The sequence below is a fragment of the Polypterus senegalus genome, chromosome 11 (genome assembly GCF_016835505.1).
Source record: "Polypterus senegalus isolate Bchr_013 chromosome 11, ASM1683550v1, whole genome shotgun sequence".
Lineage (NCBI taxonomy): Eukaryota > Metazoa > Chordata > Cladistia > Polypteriformes > Polypteridae > Polypterus > Polypterus senegalus.
This window is the reverse complement of record NC_053164.1, coordinates 164,530,556-164,555,093: the sequence shown is the minus strand read 5'-3', so window position 1 is coordinate 164,555,093 and position 24,538 is coordinate 164,530,556. Positions and strand designations below refer to the sequence as shown.

Here is a 24,538-nt window from a genome sequence, read left to right as displayed (position 1 = left end):
ACTTCTACTGCATTACAAAGTGTAGTATCACTTCAAAATAGATTGAACAGCTTTACAATTGCATGGACTTCATTAATCCTGTTACAAATGATATGAATCAATTAACAATTAAATGTTTCCTCACAATATTAAATTAATTTATTTTCCAATGCAGGTCATTAGAGCATATCCTGATAGCACTGGGCACAACACAGACATTAATTTTGAACATGGTGCCAGCTGATTGCACGACCAACTCATGCTCATGCTCACGCTCACATGGGTCTTGAGATGAAAAGCCATGCAGACCTGACACAAGTAGTGACTGGGTGCAGGTTTTGAATTCTGGATGCTGAATCTTTGAAGCAGCAGCCCTAACCACTGTTCCACCCTTAATTGCTACATGCTATTATAAAGAACATTTTTTAAAACTGTAAGTTTTTGATTCAATTTATTCTTATTAATCAAACGTCCCTGTAGGTAAGCTTATAGCACATAAATAAAAGATACATTAAACTCCTGAGTGATCAATTTAATAGGCACACTTAACAGTAAGTTAATGTTCTTTCCCCATTTGTCATTAGAAAAACCTGAATATGTGGGAGGATGGAAAAAGAATAAAAAGAATATAGGCATGCTGATCCATGTCAGTTTCAGTGCAGTGTTAAAAATGGGTAGTGGAGTTGTAATCCATAAAGTCATATTGAGAATCAATAGCTGAGGAGGTTAGAAATTAAACTGGAATCTGTCATGTTCACTGTGACCCATACTGCTGCTATGAAATGATACACTTGACCAGTAACACTTGCATGTACTTTTGTGCCATCTTATGTTCTTCTGCATACATCACTGTGAAAACACACCTCATGTCTATGCAAATCCACTGACTGACTGCATTGTTGACATGCTACAGGATGGATACATGGACTTACTGAATTTTGCTGTATTTGGCTGCTGACATCAGAGTGAATTAGCAGAAAGAAGGATACATCAGATCAGGCAAGGATTTCCTGAGTCTCCAGTGATTGTATCCTTAACTCAATGCCTCTACACCTTCTAGATTTTCAACCACAGAATAGGAAATCTGTTCAATTGTCAGCTTTGATATTCTGTGAAAAATTTACTGAGTAGTGATACATCTCAGTAGCAGCTGACACTGCTATTACTAACAACTTTTAGTTGACTGACTAGCTTGTCTATTACTTTGCAGAAGTCATCAAATTCTGTCAACACCTTTCTTTAGTAGTGGTTTTTCAATCACAGGATAGCTAATGGATTGATATTTTTTGGATGGTGGCCAATTATCTATGAGTGTTTTGTGCAAATCCTAGGATGCTAGCCACTTTCCTGGTCCTGGCAAATCTAACACCCACTATTATGCCATACTGAAAGCTACTTTTATTCTCTCACTGAACAGAATATATACACTCTTTAAATACAGTACTGTCCTTCAATATGCCATTACTTATCAATTTGTCAGTTATGTGGGATAGCACAAGTACATAATAACACAACCACTCTGTATACATGTGTGCTTATCACAGTAACTTATGGTAAAACTAAATTTAAACAAGTTTTTATGTAAAATTAATCCATACTAAAATTATACTATGAAGAAGAATATTACCTACAATAAGAGCCCATACAAGGATTCCATATAATTTGATTTTTTCCTAAGGCAAACATGAAGTAGAATATGTAGAATTTGAAAATGGATGGATGAACGGTGTGACAAATGTGACCTTTATAATTTGTAACACAAAGTTCCTTCTTTTCAGGCAGAGCAGTGTGAAACGCGGAAAAGACATCTTTATATCTTTGGTCAATTTCACTCAGCAAGTGGCAATCATTTAAGCATAATACCAACACTTGAGACGGCTTGTTTGTTTAGAAATGAAATACCTTAATCATTGTGTGGTAAATACACATTCCACAACCTTCATGAATTTTGATATTAATGGCTCAGTCCCAGATTTAATACTACATACATTTTTTGTTACAGTAATTCTATTATTTGGGTTTCTTTCCCTGTATTATGTACTTTATTTAATTTAAGATTTGTTTAAAATGCATATAAAACAATAAAACAAAATCAAGAGTAGCAGAGTGGTTAGCACTATGTTTGCATAGCTCCAGGATTAATTACCAGACCAGTCGCTGTCTTTGTGAAATGTTCATGTTTTCCTTGTGCTTGTGGCAGTTTTCCCCCTTGGAACTCTGGTTTCCCTTAAGCATCTCAAAAGATTTGGATGTTAGGATAACTGGACCGTCAACTGTAAATTTACTCTGTGGGTAAGTAAATGTCCCCTGAGAGCCATACCCAGGGTTGTTTTCCACATTATGCCCTACGCTGTCAGGATAGACTCCAGCTCCCCATTCCTCATGACACTGCATTGGCAAAAGTGAATTTAGAAACTTTTTGTGAATGGGTTCAAAAGAATTAAATGAATGTGTAAGCTAATTAAGTATATTAGATGCTCAAGCAAATTATTTAAATTTTCAAACTATCTACATAGTTTTTTTCTCTTGCCCTCTTTAGCTTGGCTGATAAAATTAATGTTTATATTGAATACATAATGTACTCTTAACAAAAAGCAGTGATAGTGATTATTAATACATGTTTTGTGTTTTCGAAGGGATGAATTGAATTCACTTCACTGAGATACTCCAGCATACTTTGTGTTTTGTTGGGAGTATTAAACTTCTACACCTTAAGTTTTGCTGACTAGAGGAGGCACTTCTATATTGACATCTGAATAACAAATATACTGATAAAAGAAAAATGCTGTCTGGTTTTGGCAAAAGGAAATATCTGTTATTAATAATTTGTATCACAGGACAGCAGTGCTTTTGTGCTATGTTTTATTATAGTGTCAAGGTAAATTACTGTGTCATACTGTACAAACTTCATGCAGCTCAGTGGAAAGGGATGGCTAATTAGCTAAAATTTTACCTTTCAGTTTGAGAGTCTTGCCCTCTGCTTACTTGTGAGGAGAATGGCGGTACTGGGGCAGCAGGCTGCTGACAATCTACAAGAAACTGACAAATTAGACAAATATACAAAGAGATGACAGTAAATGGTTAACACAAACAGTGTTCTGAACACCATGACAGCAAATGAAGAATGGCTTTACTTTAAAAGTCCACATTCACGTCTTACGTTCAATAATGATAATAATAAAATGAAAAATAAACACTTTTCCTCCTCTTGCTATGTCAACAACAAAATTGACAATCTTTAAATAATCAGTCAGACAGTATAACAATAAATATATAAACACATTCAAGTATAAATGAGTATTTGAAAAAAATTAACAGTGAAGAATTTATTTTACTTAGTATAATGAATTTTACATGAGTGATTAAAAAGCATCATGTTGATAGGAAATGGATAAATTAAGGTTGGACTTCATGCATTACCTGACCAGATGACTCATTCTTATGCATGAATTGTTCTGTTGGCACAAACACCCTTTCTCTGATGAAGTAAAAATAATTAATATGTACTTAAATTACCAACTGTATGCAATATTATATATTCAAAATTATCACATAAATATTTGAATCATTGGATTGGTCTCTACAGAGCAACTTTATGGTGGAAATAAACTATCATACTGTACAGAAGTCTGATTGTTATGTCATGGGTTGACTAGCCCAGAGATCTTGGTATGTAGGTCCAGACACTACAGAGCAGAACACCAAAAACCAAAGAAAGCGCCAGAGATGGTTCACATGCTAAATGGAGCTGTCTGCAAGGAAAAACTTAAGCAAGACTTGCATAGGTGGTCTACCCTTCATCTCACCTTAGCTGGAAGAATTAACATTGTCAAGAATATTCTTCGTAAACTTCTTTTTGTATTTCAAAGCATTCCCATATACATTATCAGATAATTTTTAAGAAATTAGATTCAATTCTAACCTAATTTATTTGGAATTCAAAATATCCATGCATTTTAAGTGCAAATTTTGAACTTAGTTTTGTCAAGTTTGACTTGCTTGCTTGGAATGTAACTTGCTTTTAATAAATTCAATAAAATGAAGAAAAAAAAAGGAGCTAAACAAGCATGAGCAGAAATCACCTAAAAACCTCTACATGTAAATGGGGCTAAAGTAGCCCTCAAATATATTAAACTTACTAGTATATCATACTTTATATCATACAGTCTTATAGTTAAAAAGAATGCCAGAACAGAACTTGAAAACATGAAGTATGTCACAGTGGTGGTCTGCACACAGCAGTGTGTCCATTTTCGTTTAAATGAAAAGTGGCAAGATACTCAAGCCTTAGTCTCAAAAGTGAGATAAAGTGTTCACTCCTATCTACAGCTCACCAAGCTTAGAGCTGGGAGGAAATCTCAGCAACAGTTCAGTTATTCATAATACACTGTAGTAAGCAAGCAGTGCAATTCACTGCCTGCCTGAAGTGCACTCTTTAAACAGAGATAATCCATTTCCAGATATTTCCTCCACATGGCACATTTAGTTCAGTGTTTGTTGAACAAATGCAGACCAATAAAGCAAAGGAATACAGTCTGGTAAAACAGTGTACCTGTAAGTACAAGAGTTACTAAGTAATGTAAATCCTTTCAAGTCCATAAACCAACATCTATATTTCCTAAGTTTAAACCATATGGAAAAAGTTAAAACCACTGCTTGATTGAAGGTTTACCGATTTACTTTCTTAAGCAATGCTATTGCATGCTATGAATTGCACCTCATATGTAATTTACATATAAAGGGAGGAGTGCACCACTTCAAATAAAACAATATGGTAGCTGGCCTGTAAAGAACTGGCACAGTATCTAAGGTAGGCTTCTGCCTTGAAGCCAATGCTACTTTGATATGCTGTATACCTCAAAACTCTGTAAAGGATTTCTTGCATGTCAATTTCATTAGAAAATTCATGAATGAATGATTGAATTAATATTATCAGTGTTATATTCTAGATGTGTTTAACATAATTGATGGTTATGCTTTGTGGATTTTAAATATACTTTTATAGATGTGTTTGAATGTTTTACCATTTTGGCCCTTCGGGCTGTAGAAATCGCATAATTTTATGTTTATTGGGAAAGCTGTAAAGTTTACTTGCATATTAACAAACCGTTTATGCCACTACTGCCATCTTATTTGATTTTGTGGTTTGCAGATATATACAATTTAATTCTAATAATTTTTCTTGCATGCAAAGTTCAAGAAAAAACAAACTTTTTTCAGTCTATGTGCTTATGATAAAGAATTCCCTAGGGCCTAGGCTGACAATGTTTTGCAATGGTATGGCATGTAATATAAAAACGGCTTTGGGAACTGAATTCATAGATGCTTATTGAAAAATACACCCCATATAATTTTCTCAAAATTGTGAAGAGAGCTGGCTAAGTGTAGAAAGTGTAGCTATTAAATCTATACTAATAAAAGGCAAAGCCCTCACTCACTCTCTCACTCACTCACTCACTCACTCACTCACTCACTCACTCATCACTAATTCTCCAACTTCCCATGTAGGTAGAAGGCTGAAATTTGGTAGCCTTATTCCTTACAGCTTACTTACAAAAGTTAAGCAGGTTTCATTTCGAAATTCTACACGTAACGGTCATAACGGTCAACAACGTCCGCCATATTGAACTTTCTTATTTATGGCCCCATCTTCACGAAATTTGGTAGGTGGCTTCCTCGCTAACCAAAACCGATGTACGTACTTATTTCGGTGGTATGATGCCACTGTCGGCCGCCATATTGAACTTTCCAACGTCACTAATTCTCCAACTTCCTGTGTAGGTAGAAGGCTGAAATTTAGCAGGCTCGTTCCTTACACCTTACTTACAAAAGTTAAGCAGGATTCATTTTGAAATTCTATACGTAATGGTCATAACGGTCAACAACGTCCGCCATATTGAACTTTCTTATTTATGGGCCCATCTTCACGAAATTTGGTAGGTGGCTTCCCTGCACTAACTGAAACCGATGTACATACTTATTTTGGTGGTATGATGCCACTGTCAGCCGCCATATTGAACTTTTCAACGGTCTTTGTTACTTATGGGCCCATTTTCAAGAAATTTGGCACGCGGGTTCCCAACGTTAACTGAATTCTACTTACATGTACGTACATATATATGTTCATAGCCTGCAGCTCGGTCACCGTGTGAGGCGGTGTTGGGTCCCCCATCCCAACGCCTCTCACTTTGTTGGCTGCCTGCCTATATAAGGCCGTCCTTCGCTCCAGTCTCTACATTCCCTTCCTTGGTTCGCCACCGGATTCACGTCTCCCTGCCGATAACTGCAGCCTTTTTATTTAATCTACGGCTTCTCCGCTGTTTTATTGTTCGTTTATTACGATTATAGTTATTGTGTAGGTATTTTAGACTTACTTTACATTGTTCAGGTGCCCATTTCCTTTATCGTTCCAACTGTACCCCCATTTACATGTCTATCCAGTCGATCACCATTGATCAAAGAACTGTCACTTACCGAGTGGTTTCCATGCCCAGAGATGGCACCTACCTTTTCTATTCTCTGTGTTACATATTGCACGGCCATATCAGGCTCACTCTTGATATCCGGAGGAACATTGTGTCTTATGTATTGAATGACTGGGACAAGTTCAAGGTGTGGACTGATGACGGTACAGGAGATAATTCTACTACACAGGAGCACTATAAGAGTGAAATGCTTAAGCCCTTCACCTATGATTCTGCATGTGAGTTGATGGTTGCCGCTGAATTGTTCGGTTGTCGCTTTCAGGTGTACCGAAATGGCCAAATATTTTACACCTTTTGACAACTGCCAATGCCTCTTAAACATCTTAGATTCACAGGTGACGATTTCAGTAGTGGACACTTTGATGTTTATGAATGTTTAAACTCTCAAAATCTGGATGTGAAGTTATCGATGAAACAGGTTGTGTGCTTACAACACTTGAAAGATGCCGAATGTCACTTCAACACAAGTCCTGCAAATACTGTCGTAATTGAAACAAACCATGAAACTCAAACCGATTATGACAATAGCAATCCAAGCTGTGAGATTTGAAACAAGATTACTTTTCATATGGCCAACTGTACGTTGCATGCTCAAGAGTAAGCTCAGCGCACAGCTCGGTCATATTACAACCGGAGGGCAGAACTGACAACGTGGTATACAAAGAGATCTTTAACAAATAATTATTGGTATATTTTCCCTCAGTTTAAAAAGGTTTAATTTTCTTCTTAATAAAAATTTTAAGGCAGTACTTGCGCAGGTATTTTGCTAGTTATGAATAAAGTGTGGTGCCCTCAAAATAAAATCATCAGCAAACAAAGTTCAGCCTGTTCATTTATAATGATTCTATTTTCGCACACATGTTGCTTCGTGGAATGGAAAAAAGACAGTTTTTAAATTGGATAGGAAATATTTTACACCCAAAAGTATTTTGCCTGTTTATTGGATATTGTACACCCATCCACTCTACATGCAGTTTTAATCCTTGCACAGAATACAGTCATCTCACTTTTGCAAATTCCATGTTCAAACTTACAGTTGTGTTTTTTGGCAGTAATCACAACTGGGATACAGTAATCCCTCGCTATATCGCGCTTCAACTTTCGCGGTTTCACTCTATCGCGGATTTTAAATGTAAGCACATCTAAATATATATCACGGATTTTTCGCTGGTTTGCGGATTTCTGCGGACAATGGGTCTTTTATTTTATGGTACATGCTTCCTCAGTTTGTTTGCCCAGTTGATTTCATACAAGGGACGCTATTGGCGGATGGCTTAGAAGCTACCCAATCAGAGCATGTATTACATATTAACTAAAACTCCTCAATGATATAAGATATGCTTCCCGCGCGGTGCTTGATTGTTTGCTTGTCTCTGCCTCTATCTCACCCTCTCTGACATTCTCTGCGCCTGACGGAGGGGTGTGAGCAGAGGTGCTGTTTGCACAGAAGCTGTTTGCTTAGTGGATACGGAAGCACCTCTAAGAAATGCCGCTTTATCGCGGTGCTTCCAAAAGCACACTTATTGATTTTTTGATTGTTTGCTTTAATCTCGCTCTCTAACTCTCTCTCTGACGTTTTCTGCGCCTGACGGTGGAGATGTGAGCAGAGGGGCTGTTTGCACAGAGGCTGTTTGCTTAGAAGATACTGACTCTCCTCTAAAAAATACCGCGGCAAACTTAAAAGCACACATATTGATTTTTTGATTGTTTGCTTTTCTTTGCGCGCTCTCTCTCTCTCTCTCTCTCTCTGAAATTCTCTGCTCCTGAAGAGAAGAAGATATGTTTGCATTCTTTTAATTGTGAGAAAGAACTGTCATCTCTGTCTTGCCATGGAGCACAGTTTAAACTTTTGACATGTTATTTCATGTCTAGAGGGCTATAATAATGTTAACAGTGTGGGAGAGTTTATAAGGGCTTAAAATATATAAAAATAACTACACAAACATATGGTTTCTACTTCGCGGATTTTCATCTATCGCGGGGGGTTCTGGAACGCAACCCCCGAGATCGAGGAGGGATTACTGTATTATCAAATTTTCTTTCAAATTAAAAATGGCAGTTTGTCACTTATTCCTACATTACAATAGGAGGTGGAATCACTTGCAATACCTTAATTAATTCACAGTAGCACTTCCATAGTTCAGCAAGTTAACATTCAAGTTAATAAAATTTAGTATTATTTCTACTAAATTGTCATATGCTATGATCCTGATACAGTCATTTCACATACTTGAATTTTATAAAGTTGTATATGTGTGTTGCAGACTGTGAAAATATTGCTCTTTTACATAAGCAAATAATATGTTTAAAACTAGATGGAGTATTTTAAGAATTACATTGCTATGGTCAAATTAAAGTGTCCCAGACCACCTACCACTAGGAAAATGATTAATTATTTTATTTTTAAACAATCTAAATTAAATTCACCTTTGAGGAGCAACTCAAACATTTCCTAAAATTGGGCACGTCAGTATCAGTCCTATACTAATGTGACCAACCTGAATGTCTTCTAATGAAAACAGCATATTATTGCTATTAACACACTACAAATCATAACTTTAAGACAAGTGGAGGTCAATCAATCAGCAAATCTTTCATTACAAGGAAATAAGCTTAAAGCAACATCCTCTTAACCACACCATATTTTTAAATTATATTTGTAAGCATAACTCAGATAAAGAGTTTCCACAAACCATTTCCCTTAAATAAGGTGGTGATTGATATATCATCAACTGAAACATGAGCAGAAGAAACACAGCAAAGGAAAGGCATTCTTAAGATACAAAACAAAACATGGAACACAATATGATATTTTAAATGAAGAAAAACAACATTTTTAAATTTCAAAGGAAGAAAATGTGAAAAAAAATAAAATAAGTTGAAACCACACAGAACATACTGGCACATGACACTCACCACATTTTTTTATAGATAAAAGATCTCAGAAGATTGAGAAATAAGGCTTTAATATCAGAAGAAAATAGACAAAAATGAAAGCAAATGAAACGAATAAGTGCAGCAGTCCTTGTCTTAAATTCCACTAGTTACTTGAGCTATCCATCAGACACGTGTTACAGAGAAAAAAAAAAGATGAAGTTGCTAAAAGAAAAAATAAATGTGATATAGATTCATAAAAGAAAAATGATGTTGTATCTGCTGAATCCTGTATCTCAGGTATCTTGTGTTGGTAATAAATCAAGAATTATACACTACAGCAGAATACCATGGTCCTAATTAGGAATTGTCAGGGCTACTAATTGGGTTTTCAATTAGAATCATTTTTATTTATATAGCACAATTCTCACAAGTTCAGTGAGCTAATTCATTTATAAATATAACACATAATGATCCATACAATGCGTTCTTGAGCAATCCCTGATCCCAAAAAACAACTCTGTGAAAGCAAAGTTCATTAAGTTAAAAATGTTATTGATAGAGTTGAGGTATGCAGGATATACTGTAATGGAAAGTGATGAGAAGAAGACACATGGGGGAAATGAATACACTTGCACCTTATGTGTGCTGAACTAATCACTAGTGTTCAGATACAAATACATGTATCAAATTCCTCTACCCCATGTAATATTCACCTCTATATCTTTTCATACTTCCAATCCCTTACACAATCTCTCTCAGGCTTCCTCAAACCCCTTACCAGGCAGGATCTGGCCTCCACTCCACTCCCACCTCCAAGCTTCCCTGGCTTAGGTTAGAAGGGTTCTAATAAAATAAAAAGGAGAAATAGTTCTGGCACCACACCATTGTAGCTGGGAAGTACTTCCAGGCTAAGCCTAGCCGTAAACCCTGTGTGAGCAGAGCAGAAAGTACATTTGACACATTCTATTGTGGGTTTGGGAATCACCTCAGTGACACAAGACTGCTGCCCCCTCATGGTGTGGGGAACTAACATTCTCTAACTTAATATCTCTAGTCTCTTCAATATTTTTGGCATCCTGAAAGAGTAAGGAACCTCTTGTTAGGATATGCAACCAATTGCTTTTCCACTTGTCTTAACTTAAAGTTAAAAAAATAGCATGCAATAAAATTCTATGTACAAAGAACTTTCTGGCAGTAATAGTATAAGGAAATGCCTAATATTAATGGCTTTAATGGAATAAGACAAAGGTATATCATTGGTGATACTAAATTCTTTCCTCACGTACACAGCATTTGGAAAGAAGCTACATTGCACCTGCACAGCAACTACAATGTACAGAGTTAAAGCCTGTTTTGCACCTGTGACACCTACAGTTTTAATAAATTGTATTTAATACTTAGCTAGTAAACAGTATGAAGTAACAGTCATTGAAAATGAGACTTGATGCTAAAATTGTTCCTTTGTTTATTGCATGGATGTAATTCGTGCCTGTTCAGTATCTGAGTAGAAATAACATTGATCATTGAAAATTAAGACACTCAACTTTTAAGCTTCTTGTTGTTTTAGTTTATTTTATTAAAATTTTCACTGAGCAATATATACTGTATATTAAATTAAATATACACTAAAACAATGACAAAATATTCCAGCATCTCTTGGCATACTGATTGTGCCCTTTTCAATGAAATTGTTTATATCAGGAACCCTGGGAACATTTTCTAATCATATAACTGGCTTAGCAAATCTGACAGCACTCAGTTGTTGACCATTAGAGAATTCATTTCTCCAGAGTTTAAATCATTTATAGGTTTTGTTTTATTTTCCTCATTAGTCTGTATACAAGTAATTAACTATTTCTTTGACTATGTACTATTTCTGTGTTAATTTACTATTTTTGTTTTATTTTACATTTGACAGTCTTTTGTAGAAATCCGAGCCAACCTACCTTAAAGTGCAATGCAGTAAAATAAATGGAATTATGTCATAACTTTCAATATTCATCTTTTAATAATATGGTCCTTCAATCATACTTTTTTAATGAAATGGTTTGTTTTATCTGAACACAAACTGTAACAGCAAAGTTTATGTTTTGTTTGTTTTAATTGTTCTGCACCAGAAGTGTTTCATATTTTGGAATCTTACTGCCAGATAAACTAGAAACAAAGAAAATAGCACAAGTGGTTAAACTTAAACATCTTTGTTTTCATCACTGAAAAAGTTGGTACCAGCACACCATAATTTGAAACAATAAAAGATACTGGTGGTTTACACATATTTATGCATTCCCTTTTCATTTTAACTAAACTAAATGTGAGTAAAATTTTAAACATAAAAACTTATGAACAAACAGACTTGTGTAAGCTTTGGAAATTAAACACATTTTAAATAAAGTATTAATTTTGCTAATACAGCAAAATTCACACAATGCTTTAGCTGAATAAAACATCGCACTACACTGTTCCTTCTATACTGCTACTTCGTCTGTTAGTTCATTAGGAAGTGATGTAACACTTTAAACTATTTACCAACCTTATAAACAGTTATCAGTTGACAACTCTGTTTTGTACAATATTAAAGATCAAGTTGACTTCTAAAATGTGGCCATACACAGTATATATAAACTTTACTGCAGCAACAACAGACAAAGAAATTCCAGTAAAATACAGTATTAGTAAGGTTTTAGTCATAAATTCAAAACCAGGAGGTGTTTATTCTGCATATATTCAGATGAAATGCCATAACAAGTTTTATATCTGGTATAAAAATCTACACTATCATCTTCTAACTGTATTTATTTGTAATCCAGAATTACATCAGTACAGCTATATTATGCATTAAAAGTTTTTGAAATCAATTTCAGTTACTTTGCATTCCTTCCAATAAAAGAGCAGTAATGTTAGTTAGGCCTTTGCTGTCTATAATACGGTACACCAGCTAAAAAAATGTGCACCACTTTTGCCTTCTAATTAACTCCAAAATGCTGTTCATATTGGCATGCCAAAATTAGAGATGTTTGACATGCTTGTTTAGATCCAAACTAACACCTGTATTTGCAAAGCCATAGTCATTATAGTAATTATTACAATACATACAACAAGTTATGTTATCATTAAATCCATTATAATAGGACATTAACAGTTATACATAAATCATTTCATTAAAATGAGAAAATGGATAACCATAGATAAATGGATAACCATGTTTTTATAGCATAGACCAAGACAAAAATGTATGAACAAGATGAAATTGTGAGGTTGACGGGAAAACATCACAAGAGACAAATATCACAGAGCTGAAAATAACAATTCTTCATTTACAGTGAAAAGTTTGCATGAAACATAATATTATTAAAGTCTTATGAAAAATATTCCTAGAGAGGATGTCTGATAAGGAGTTTAATTTAAAAAAATCTATACTTAATCATCTGCATGAATAACAATAATATGATAAAGTATTAATAATAATAAAACACATAAAACCAAAATGCCATTTGTCATTTGGCCTTGCTTTGAATATGCATTAACACTTACTGAATATTAATGTACTCAGATGAAGTAGAGTAGGACAGAATTTGGTAATCTGCTAATCATAATGGCATCCCCAAAATACACAATTTAATTTGCAATGATGTATTTGCCATGAAATGAGCCTGGAATCCTTTAAGATATTTTCTTCCATACTGGGAAACGGAAAAGATGGAAGAGATGGAAGAACATAAAGGTTTAAAGGTAGCTGAAAAATTTGGTATTACACTAAATTAGATTAAGTATGTCTGAGAATGTATGAATAGATAACCTGTGTATTTATTTCATGCTTATTTTTGACACCATTGTCTTTTCTTTATAGCTTTTATGAAAAAAAAAAATCTCCAAGAAAACATTCCACAGATTAACAAATTTCTGATCTGATATTCTTCAAAGACATTTCCCTCTGCTAGTTAGTACTTATGATGACTTGTATGCGTGGTCACTTACATTTTTCTAATATACTTAACATTTATAAAAAAGAATTGTGTTTATTTCTGTTTGTGATACTGTGTAATACTTGGGGAAACAGTCATAACATTGTTTTTAAACTGAAGAGAAAATTGTTTTCAAAGGAGATGCCACAAAGGCTCAATGCTCTGGCAGAGATTAAAATAATTGGAATTGTGTAACATGTTTTCAGTATTGGGAAGCTGACTAATCGGAGTGAATGTATTGTAGATTTTGTTTCACTTGATCTGTAACATGTTATCTACTACATGTGTCTGTCACATGCTCTGTGAAATATTTCTTCAAAAGCAATGCACTGACGTTATCCATGCTGGTAAAAATATGCTCTGGGTGCAACTTCACAATTTTATAGTGAAAGAAGACCAGACTTAAATATAGTACAGTATATACCTAGACTCACTCCAGAATAAAAGTAACTAAATCAAATTGTATATAGTGATGGGCTACAGTCTGATAGTTCTTAAACTTGGACTGTTTCTGGACTTAGAAAGAGGCAAAGGAATAATTTGCCATTATTTTACGGCTGATCATGTCCCTAAACAACTCTACACAAAAATGCCATATACTGTATATATTTACTTACAATTTAGGATGCATTCATACTATTTTTGTATAAAAAATATGCCTTTTATCCTTCCAGCATTCAGAACTAATCATTTACTTGAGTTAGATACTTAATGCCTCAAAAACTGAGAAGGTTTCTCCTGTAAGAATTAATAAAAGAGCAGAATATACATTTTTACATGGACTGCAGCAATAATTTCATTATGTATTTGTTATAATGCTTGCATTGTAACTATTTGGAAAATACAAAAAATCTCATTTTTTGTCATTTATCATCCACTTTGTTAAATTTAATATTTTGGAGATTATAAAGAAATAGTATTAAGGCATACAAAGGCATTTCATTGTTAAATTTAAAAACAGATTGATTTTAAATGTTAATTTTTTGGGATACTTTCTTGCACAATTTTTATGACTTTAAAACACAGGTGTTGTATCAACAGACTGTGAAGGCTGAAACTTATAAGAAATGTAAAGGCATTTCACAGCATTTAATATGATCTTTGACCAATAATTTCATTCATCCAGCTTGATAATGAATAAATGAATGGTAATTTTTATAACAAATAATTTTTATATGTAGTATGTAGATTATATCTTTACTTAAGGTAAATATAATGTCTGTGAAATCTACAATATTTAGGACCAATATTGCTTTGTGTATTATCATTAGAGTATTAACATTGATTTTCAATCTAATGTTAATGACACACATCCATCTATCCTTTAACCAACCCGTTCTATTCTAACTACAGGGTCACAGGGGTCTGCTGACGCCAATCCCAGCCTACACAGGGTGCAAGGCAGGAAACAAACCATGGGCAGGGTGCCAGCACCTAACTTCTGCACCTAACCTGCATGTCTTTGGACTGTGGGAGGAAACTGGAGTACCCAGGGGAAACCCACACAGACACAGGGAGAACATGCAAACTCCACGCAGGGAGGACCCGGGCAGCGCTACCCACTGCGTCACTGTGCCGCCCTTAATGACACCTATCTCTGCTTAATATTAAATCTCAAATGAGAGGAGGCAGTTAAGTGAAAACCAAAAATAAAGTTTGCATATGAATTATTCTCTATATTATTATAAACTGTTGTTTAAGCATAGTCACACTAGATACTCCACACATTGAAGAATAAAAGCCATCTTCGTCATTGCCTTTTCAGTTGTTACTGTAAGCAGTCAGGTTATACAATGAAATAAATTTGTATGATCTTCATAATGTTCAGTTTTCAGCTTCAAGCCACTATTATGTACTCCACACATACAGTAGCAAGAGTTGTTTTATTTTTGCTGCTGCTCTGGAGTATGTGAATTTCCCCGTGTGATTAATAAAGTATCTATCTATCTATCTATCTATCTATCTATCTATCTATCTATCTATCTATCTATCTATCTTTTACACACACATGTTTGCATTTATTTAAAATTAACTTTACTGGCCATATATCTGCCCAAGTCAGAATTTTGTCCAGGTCCAGCTCTGGGAATTTTCACACCTGTGGTTCAAGCTTTTAAGTTTTTTGGAGTACCAAGAACATAAATTAAAGAAACTTTTTGCCTTTACCTTTTACCTGGCAAAATAGATATAATTTTTAAACAGGGTAGTAGAAGTAGTTGATTCTGGGGAGAAAAGCAATGCACTCTTTTGTCATACTCTTTCATTATTCTAATGAGGGTTCCTTTACAATTCTTAGCTTTTAAGGGTGTACATTCTGTACTGGGTATTATAGCATTCAAAGGCTTTGTGGACTGCAAAATAAAATGTACTGCTCTAGAATATTTGCTAATACATAAAATCTTACTTGATCAAATATTTCAGTTTAATTTGCTTGTTAAACAACTAGCTGGATAATTTATATACATAAATAAGCAACATTTTTTTAAATATGAAACTTGGTAAGATTACAGTATACACACATGTTCATAATTTTTTGAGAAAGGTAATGTTATTTTTTTGACTTATTGATGCTTTAACAGGGACATTCTTGAATATGTTATTAAGTGTATTGCTCCACCTTAATGTAAAAAATATGAAATATTTTTTCATATTTGACCATTGTGCTGTTAATTTAAAAGACATATATAAAAGAATCACTGGTCAAATAGTATTGTGGTAATTTTAGACAAATTTCAGAAATGCTTTAAAAATGTGTGAATTCCATTGAAGCATATTTAATAAACAAATTATTACATTTTTCCCCAAAGACTTTGGTTTTATAAGCAATTAAATTACCATGTTCAAACATACTGTTAGTAAGGTAAAAAAAATTACCTTCCAAAACAAAAAAATAAATAAATAAAAGTTGTGTGGCAGCATGCAAAATTCAGTAACAAAGGCAAGATTCAGTTCAGTCCCTCTGTTTACAAAGTTTAACACTGTTGTTCTAAATTACTCCCTCTCATCAAGGAACAAATTAAGAAAGCCCTCTCTTCTATAATGTCAAGACCATACTGCCCGGCTGTTAGTCATACCTCACCATACTTTCCATCACTCTAATGCTCACTGAGGTATAAGAAGTTGTTCTGCATTGCATGAGGTTGACACATTATTATATCAATGTTCACACTAACCTCTATATACTGTGCATTGTCTTTTCCTAATCAACAGCTACTCTTAGGCCTTTTTGATCTGTTTCACAAAATATTTTAAATGTTTAAATTATTAATTTATCGATCTGTTGATAGATCGAATTATTTGTTGAAATTAAGGACATAATCAGTAAGACAACAAAAACAGAAAATATCAAACCCTTCCAAAGTACTTCTTTCTCTCTCATGGTCTGCTTTCACTTAGTTTACTTGGCCCATAAGACTTAGCTGTAGGCAGCTTTTGAACCCTCCCTCTGTAAAAGTGATGTATATTAAATTAATAAAATCTGTACTGTGTGTGTATATATGTGTTGCCCACTAACAACTTTTTGCTACTGTCAATGAAAGAGATAAAACAGGGTTACTAAGAGACAGCTTTGTATAAAGTGCCACTATAAAAAGGCCCAATTGAAACACACAGAAAAGAGTGCTTCCAAATGAAAGGAGATGTAAATATAGCAATTTAAAAAGAGTTTATACTTACAAAGAGGTTATAGCCATTACTCATTTCCTTACTATTCTTTATAAGACAAATGATTACTCTTTATCAGTTTCCAAAATAAGAAAATAATAATTAACAGAATATATATATATATATATATATATATATATACTGTATATATATATATATATATATATATATATATATATATATGTATATATAATTTTTTTTACTCAAACTACTACGGAGATGACTATGAGGAATGGTCTTGAACATTTCAACAATCTATGCTAACTCTCCTCCTGCCAATGATTCATCAGACCTCTGTTCCAGAAGATCAGAATTAGATGGAAAAGTATGCGGCGTAGGTGGGGGCATATTTAAGGCTAATGGCATTGTACTAAGAAGAAAGGGTGGTGTGTCTTGCATGAAGGGCCGACTGTCTACACCAGAGGGCAGATTGTCAGCTATAGGTGGTAGATGGTTTGATATAAGTGACTGTGTAAAAAGTTCTGCATCTGAAGCACATGAGTGTGACTCAATTGTAAATGGCTGAGTATTTAGGTCCCACAGTGCTTTGTCTATAGTGAATGGTACACTGCTAGCTGTCAAAGGTGCAAAGCCTACAAGTGAAAATGGAATGTCTCTAGTTCCTGATGACATTTCTGCTGCTGGTAGAATCACGTTGGTAGGTGTCTTGCGACTTACTTTAGGAGTGCTGCTCTTGATCTTCGCCATCTTGCCTTTGCTGCGACGTGATTGCTCATGGTCAAATTCCAAATCTTCCAACCTCTGAGTTAATGCTAATTTCTGCTGAATTGCCATCCGGAGTAAAGAATTGAGAGTCTTCTTTTCATCCTCCGCTGCTGCTAGTTGCCTTTGCATCTCATCCAGCTGGGTCACATATTCATCACACCTATGGGCAAAGACATACAAGTGGTAATTTAACAGCCATTAACAGCAGATACAAGAATGCTGTGACCTATTCTCAGTAACCACTTTAAGCAAAAGCTCAGGTTGTAAGCTACTGGACAAACTATGTACAAATCAATTTTAATAAATCCAAACAGAATACAAAATCTTTAAAACACTTTTGAGGAAACACAATTAACAGGGATGCCACTTAAATGTTTTGAATATAGTTACTCAGAATCTTTTTCAGTTTTTGTAAATTTTAATCTATTATTCAAACCCATTTAAAACATATCAGGGTTCTAAGGTAATGAAACCTGATTCTTGCAAGAAGCATAAACAGTTTTAGAGTTGCCAATTATTTTTCACATGCACATCCTGTACGATATTGAAGAAAAGGACAAAGACTTGAGGAGAACATTATAAATATTCCATTGAAAACTGAAAAAAAAAAAAAACTATAGCTGAAGATTAGCATTATGTTGGTGCAACAAATATAAAGACGAGAGAAATAAAATGTATAAATTTGCTGAAAGATAAAAAAATATAAAAGAATCTTTAGCCAGAACTAAATTTAGTGCCATACCTACATGAGGTAGAGTGAGAGAAACCAATACTTTGGGTTAATTGTTTGATGTTGTATTACAAACTCTTTAACATTTTATGATCTAGCTGAGAAGGGCAACATCCAATTATTTTTGTTTGACTGTGTTTAAAGCTGCATATAAGTACTTGGAGACAATAAAAAGGCAAAACAGTAAAAAAATGACATTAAGTTAATGGGAAATTTGGGCTTCTTTATGAGTCAGAGGTGACTATACACACATGATGTAATTCACAAGAATTGGAAGATGTGTTGGAAAAGAAAACTGAAACGTGATAAGGGGAGCACTCATAGCTCAGGTCTTTTACTTTCTTTGGTATTTTTTTATTTTCTACACAGCCTGCAAATTATTATTATTTTTCTGTCAGGTTGTTAATCTCTTGGGCGTATTACATACTACATAAATAGAGTGTGTAAGTAGTGGGGTCACTCTACTTCATAGCTTCATGACTTTGATTACCCAGTTTCATGAATGTGACTTCAAAAATGTCGGTTGTAAGAATAATGTTAGTCATCCATGACAAATCCCTTCAGCAATTTACAGAAGTGGGTGGCACGGTGGCGCAGTAGTAGTTCTCCCCGTGTTTACATGTTCTCCCCGTGTCTGCGTGGGTTTCCCCTGGGTACTCCGGTTTCTAAATTGGCCCGTGGGTGTGTTTGTGTGTGTCCTGCGGTGGGTTGGCAACCTGCCCAGGATTGGTTCCTGCCTTGTGCCCTGTGTTGGCTGGGATTGGCTTCAGCATACCCCCATGCCCCTGTGTTCGGATTCAGCGAGTTGGAAGATGGATGGGATTTACAGAATTACAGTAGATCAGCTGAAAGATGAACCAGGACTTCTTCCAGTATACTGCTCATATTTGAACATCTTAAGTAACAAAAGAGTAACTTACTTTGAATTGGAGCTAGGAAATGGAGGCTGTGCAATAGCTTGGGTATTACCACAATCGACAGACATAACTTGCACATAATGAAACTGTGGACACAGGCCATAATAAAGTGCTTGGTTAAATTTGCTTACAATTAAATTATATTAGGCAGGAATTATAACTCAGACATTCACAGTAACTATGTACAGTGTAGAAGGGTATTCATCTGAGGGAATTTAATGGGTAAAAATGACGCTAAAACAGTTCATACTGGACACATGATAGCAAGAGAAGTAAATTAACATACTGCTTAACATAACAATCAACTGCCCCATCGAAGAGTTTATGTAAAATAGATCTATATATAATATTTCTTAGGTTTCCATTCAAAATTAAGATCATGGAACCATTAAGAAAAAAGTGACCACAACACTATCCATCCATCCATTATCCAACCTGCTACATCCTAACTACAGGGTCACGGTGGTCTGCTGGAGCTAATCCCAGCCAACACAGGACGCAAGGCAGGAAACAAACCCCGGGGAGGGCACCAGCCCACCGCAGGGCACACACACCACGCAGAATTTAGGATTACCAATGCACCTAACCTGCATGTCTTTGGACTGTGGGAGGAAACCGGAGTACACGGAGGAAACCCATGCTGACACAGGGAGAACATGCAAAGCGAACCCGGGTCTCTTAACTGCAAGGAAGCAGCGCTACCCACTGTGCCACCGTGCCGCCCGACCACAACACTACAATGAAAATAAATCTTAAATATAGATAGTAAATATAACATCACACCTCAAATACAACATTAGATAATACATAAAAGTAATCTGCTTGTGCAGTCATATGAGTGATGGTTGAGTAGCCTTATGAACACTGAATAAGAACTGTCCCTAAAACTACTGTTGCAAATGCCAATGGTCCTTTACCATTTACGAGAATGTAACCCGGAGAAAAAGACTGCAGGAGGGCTGAGGTCTTTAATAATATTGTTAGACTTTCAAAATCAGTGTGCATCACATATGTCTTAGACAGACAGCATCTTTATGACAGTGAATTGAGCAGGTGCCATATAGAATATAATGCTACCGTTGAGGACAGACTTAACAATGAATATATACAAGTTGGTCAGCAAAGATGTACAGACTTTCCTCAGACATAAGAGGAATTAAAGACTTTTATGAGTTCTTGACAGTTGTCAGGATATGGGTATTAATTTTAAAAACTGAAAAAGCTATATGTCAGAGGAGGAATGCACCCCAAAACCTTTACATTTAAAAAAATATATATGTTTTTATGCTTGTTGTTCTTTATATATATATTTTATTATATTCGTTGAAATTTATTAAATATGCCATATAACAGTATTGGTATTGTGGAAGCCTCAATAGGCAGTACACTATATTGATATGCTCCAATCAAACATTAAACACTCAATCATACTAAAGTAGATTTTACCTGGTGGCAAACATTGCCCTTAGTGATGAGAAAGTGGCAGCATCTTCCTTAAGGGCTTTCAGTTCATTGCGTAATTTCATCATAGTCTCTGTTACCATTGACTTTTCATTTTCATATTTACTTTTAAGGTTGGCCAAAGCCACCTCTGCTGTCTGCAAGAAAATGAAGAGATATTAACTAGCTTACATAAATTAAAATATTTATTCACAATATCTCTTTGATGCCCATTTTAAACAGGTGCAAAGCAGTAATGAGCCTTGGATAGGATGTAATTTCTTTTGCAGGATGCACTCACACCGATAAAGCTAACTTGCCTAATACCTTCAAACAGTTGGCTGGATGTTGTTAATAAGAGGGAGGAGACTAGATATTCTAGATGAAATCCATGTAGACACCACACAAAATCAGATGTTGCCAAACCAATTACAATATATTAATGTTGCTTTGTTGTACACTCAGGCATGCCCAACACCAGGGGCCTCATATATAAATGGTGCGTATGCACAAAAATCTTGCATACACCCTTCTCCACCCTCACATCATGATGTATAAAAACTAAACTTGGCGTAAAGCCATGCACATTTTCACGCCAACTAAATGCTTGGCGTACACAAGTTCTCTGCTCGGTTTTGCAAACTGGTGGCACCCAGCGTCAAAGCACTGCTACTGTTCCAGTGTGGTTTCCCTTTCTTTTTTAGATCCACATCCCTGATGCTGCTTTATAAATACACTGAAATTAACTGCCTATTCTTTATTAGTTTAAGGCATCTGATTGTAATTAACCTGTAACTATATAATGGTCCAAGGAATGGCCAAACTATTCCAAATACCATAGCTGCTTTAGCGTTGTTACTCTCACTACACCTCCTTCTTCTTTCAGCTGCTCCCGTTAGGGGTTGCCACAGTGGATCATCTTTTTCCATATTACTCTCACTGCACCACTCGGAGTATTTATATCACTGTATCTGAGTGTGGAACAGCTCTACAGCAGCTGATCAGAAAGATGATTATAGGTATATAGCATCAAGCACACGCTGCCTCAGCCATTCGCTATTTGAACTGGTCTCATCCGATAAACGCTTCAGAGCCTTTCCTGTTCAGACCTTGTGGTTCACAAACAGTTTCATCCCAAGAACAATAATATAATATAATATAATATTGCACAACCTGAGCCACTTTATAAAGCATGTATTTACATATGATGACAATATCATTTTTAAGATGAAATGCAGCAAAATATGTTTATTACATTATACAGATAAAATGTTAACATAATTTAAATAATCTATATTGTTAATAATTAAACATGTGAGGAAATTATGTCACAGCGCTAGCAAGGAGCTGGTGCCCCGTTCAGGAATTGTTCCTGCCTCACGCTGCATTCTTTCTGGGGCTGGCGCGACACTGGAAGGATAGATGGATGGAATAATTAAACATGTACTACGAAGATATTTCAATGTTCCTTAAAAGTTTTGTTGGTGTTCTAATCTTACAGATGGCTTAACATCTATTACAGAGCTGATTGTGTGGCAATTGGTTACTTGGAGAAAAAAAAGGAAGGACAGGAATTATTTGGTTAGTACGTTGGAAAGAGACAGTACTGCTGCAATAAATCATTTCACCGAAGGTCGTGCACAGCGCAGCAAGCATCTTGCGGGAGGCAGGAACAATCTCTGGATGGGGCGCTGCTGATCCTAGTGATCAGGAACAGTTGTCTTTGCTGTCAACAACACAAAATAATAAAATAAAAATACATGTAAATAAGAACAAAAATAATAATAGCAATAATACCAAAATTATACAGAATGAATCAAAATGTAATATGCGGCTTTTAATAACAATACAAATGACATTAGCTAATGTTACTATAATTTAATTAAAGAAAACCTTGTCTAATGAAATCTTAATAATAACAATAACTGTTCCAAAAATGATTCTCAAAATTAAAAGTAAAAAAAAAATGTAGGCACAGCGTAACATTGAGGTGCCTTCAAAGACCTGGGGCCTCATGTATAATGCCGTGCGTAGAACTCATACTATAACTTGGCTGTTACAGCTGTGTAAGCTGTTTTTGTTGTTCACAACCCTAGAATACAGATATCTTATGTGCTTCAGAAGGAATACTTTAATAAAAATATTTTTTTCACATATTAAAAATTCAATATCAATTTCCAGTATTTAGCAATACTTAAGGTTTGATCGTATAAATCATTTTCTGATTGGAATTGAGAGTCTGATTATTTCAGTTTGCAGCAGTTGCACTAGTAAAACCTTTGCTGAGTTTTTGTCTTCGATGAATCTATAATTAACTGATTAAAAATAGTGGCATTTTTGTGTAATTCTCACCCACTCTTACCTGTTTTCTTTTTATCACCCAAAATACACAAGAATCTGCACAGTTTACCTGGCTATCCCATTGTTTCCTCCAGAGCTTCAATTTTACATCCTCTTTACATAGTCTATTGATTATTTCATTGCTCCAATCTTGATATTATCTAGATCATGTGTTAGAGATTCAGCAGATTTCATTTGCCATTAGCAACATTTGTCAACTTTAGACAGCTGCATTCTTACTACCTTCGATGTTAACTCTTTATATATCAGCATACCTCAATATGACGCTCAGTGTCTCCTAAAACAAAACACCAAACACACAGATTGTTTGTGCTCTCACACATTCTTCTTACGGTAACTACATAAAGTGGATCACATTAAAACACTGGCACATACTAGCACTTTCTTCAATATCTGCTCAACCTCCAATATTTGCATTTTCATGTAATCACAATTTAAATCCTTTGGTAAATCATTTTTGAACTTCTTTTCCTTCACAAATTTCTACTACATCTGTACATATGGCAGCTGCAGTACTGTAGTCATGTTCTGAAAGGCAACACAGTTAATACATCACATGGAGTCATTACACTTAGACATTGTTCCAACTGTAGTACTAAAGTGGTATTTTATTTGTATGCCCTTGTCCAGTACTTTACATTGGAAAAACTGCATGGTCCAAGTGTTAAAAATAGAAGCAATATTAGAACAGGTTCTCTTAAACATTTCATTTCTAGACACTTCATTACTACTATTCATTTTTTATCACTTGCTCACTGCCTGTCTAAAAGTGTAACCTTTCTTTCTGTTCCGAGTGTTTTCTTGATTTTTTTTTCATTACTGTATTTTGTTTTTATTGCTTTTCATTTACTACTCTTTTTGTTTATTTTCACTCAGGTGTGTACGTTACTATCTTCATAAAATTTTATTAATTTTTCAAATAAATAGTCTTACTTCAAGTGGTTCTACTTGTTTTTTTTTTTTTTATGTCAGTCTCTATTCAAGAATGCAGTGGCCATTTTGGGACACCATTTATCAGTTCTGCAGTCATCAGGCATCACATTTACTTCATGTCATGAATCATTTGCTCCTTTTTACTAGTGAGTTATGACTCATCACTTATCATTACTCACCTGTAACATTTTACTCACAATTCTGGCAAAACAGCCACACTAGACACTGCTCAGAGCAGCTTTATTACTATACAATACTGTGATAGTATATTAGTAATTTGTGAACAGACAGTTCAAAGGAATACTTCACCCAAAAATGATATTTTTCAATAAATGACTTAATCAATGCGGTGGGTTGGCACCCTGCCCAGGATTGGTTCCTGCCTTGTGCCCTGTGTTGGCTGGGATTGGCTCCAGCAGACCCCCGGGTCCCTGTATTCAGATTCAGCGGGTTAGAAAATGGATG

General features: G+C 35.0%; 1 protein-coding gene across 5 annotated transcripts in view; it reads right to left on the bottom strand.

The window, feature by feature from the left end:
* The window catches only part of bicd1a (bicaudal D homolog 1a), a 107,951-nt gene that overhangs the window by 19,810 nt on the left and 63,603 nt on the right, over positions 1-24,538 (bottom strand). For 2 of the 5 annotated variants that reach the window (XM_039770021.1, XM_039770020.1), the window contains exons 6-8: positions 20,786-20,937; positions 17,645-17,852; positions 2,933-3,018 (exon numbers count right to left, since the gene is read on the bottom strand). In XM_039770021.1, coding sequence (XP_039625955.1) covers positions 2,933-3,018; positions 17,645-17,852; positions 20,786-20,937 — 446 coding nt within the window. The remainder of the gene's footprint in view (positions 1-2,932; positions 3,019-17,644; positions 17,853-20,785; positions 20,938-24,538) is intronic. The other 3 variants (XM_039770023.1, XM_039770022.1, XM_039770019.1) reach the window with 2 other exon arrangements.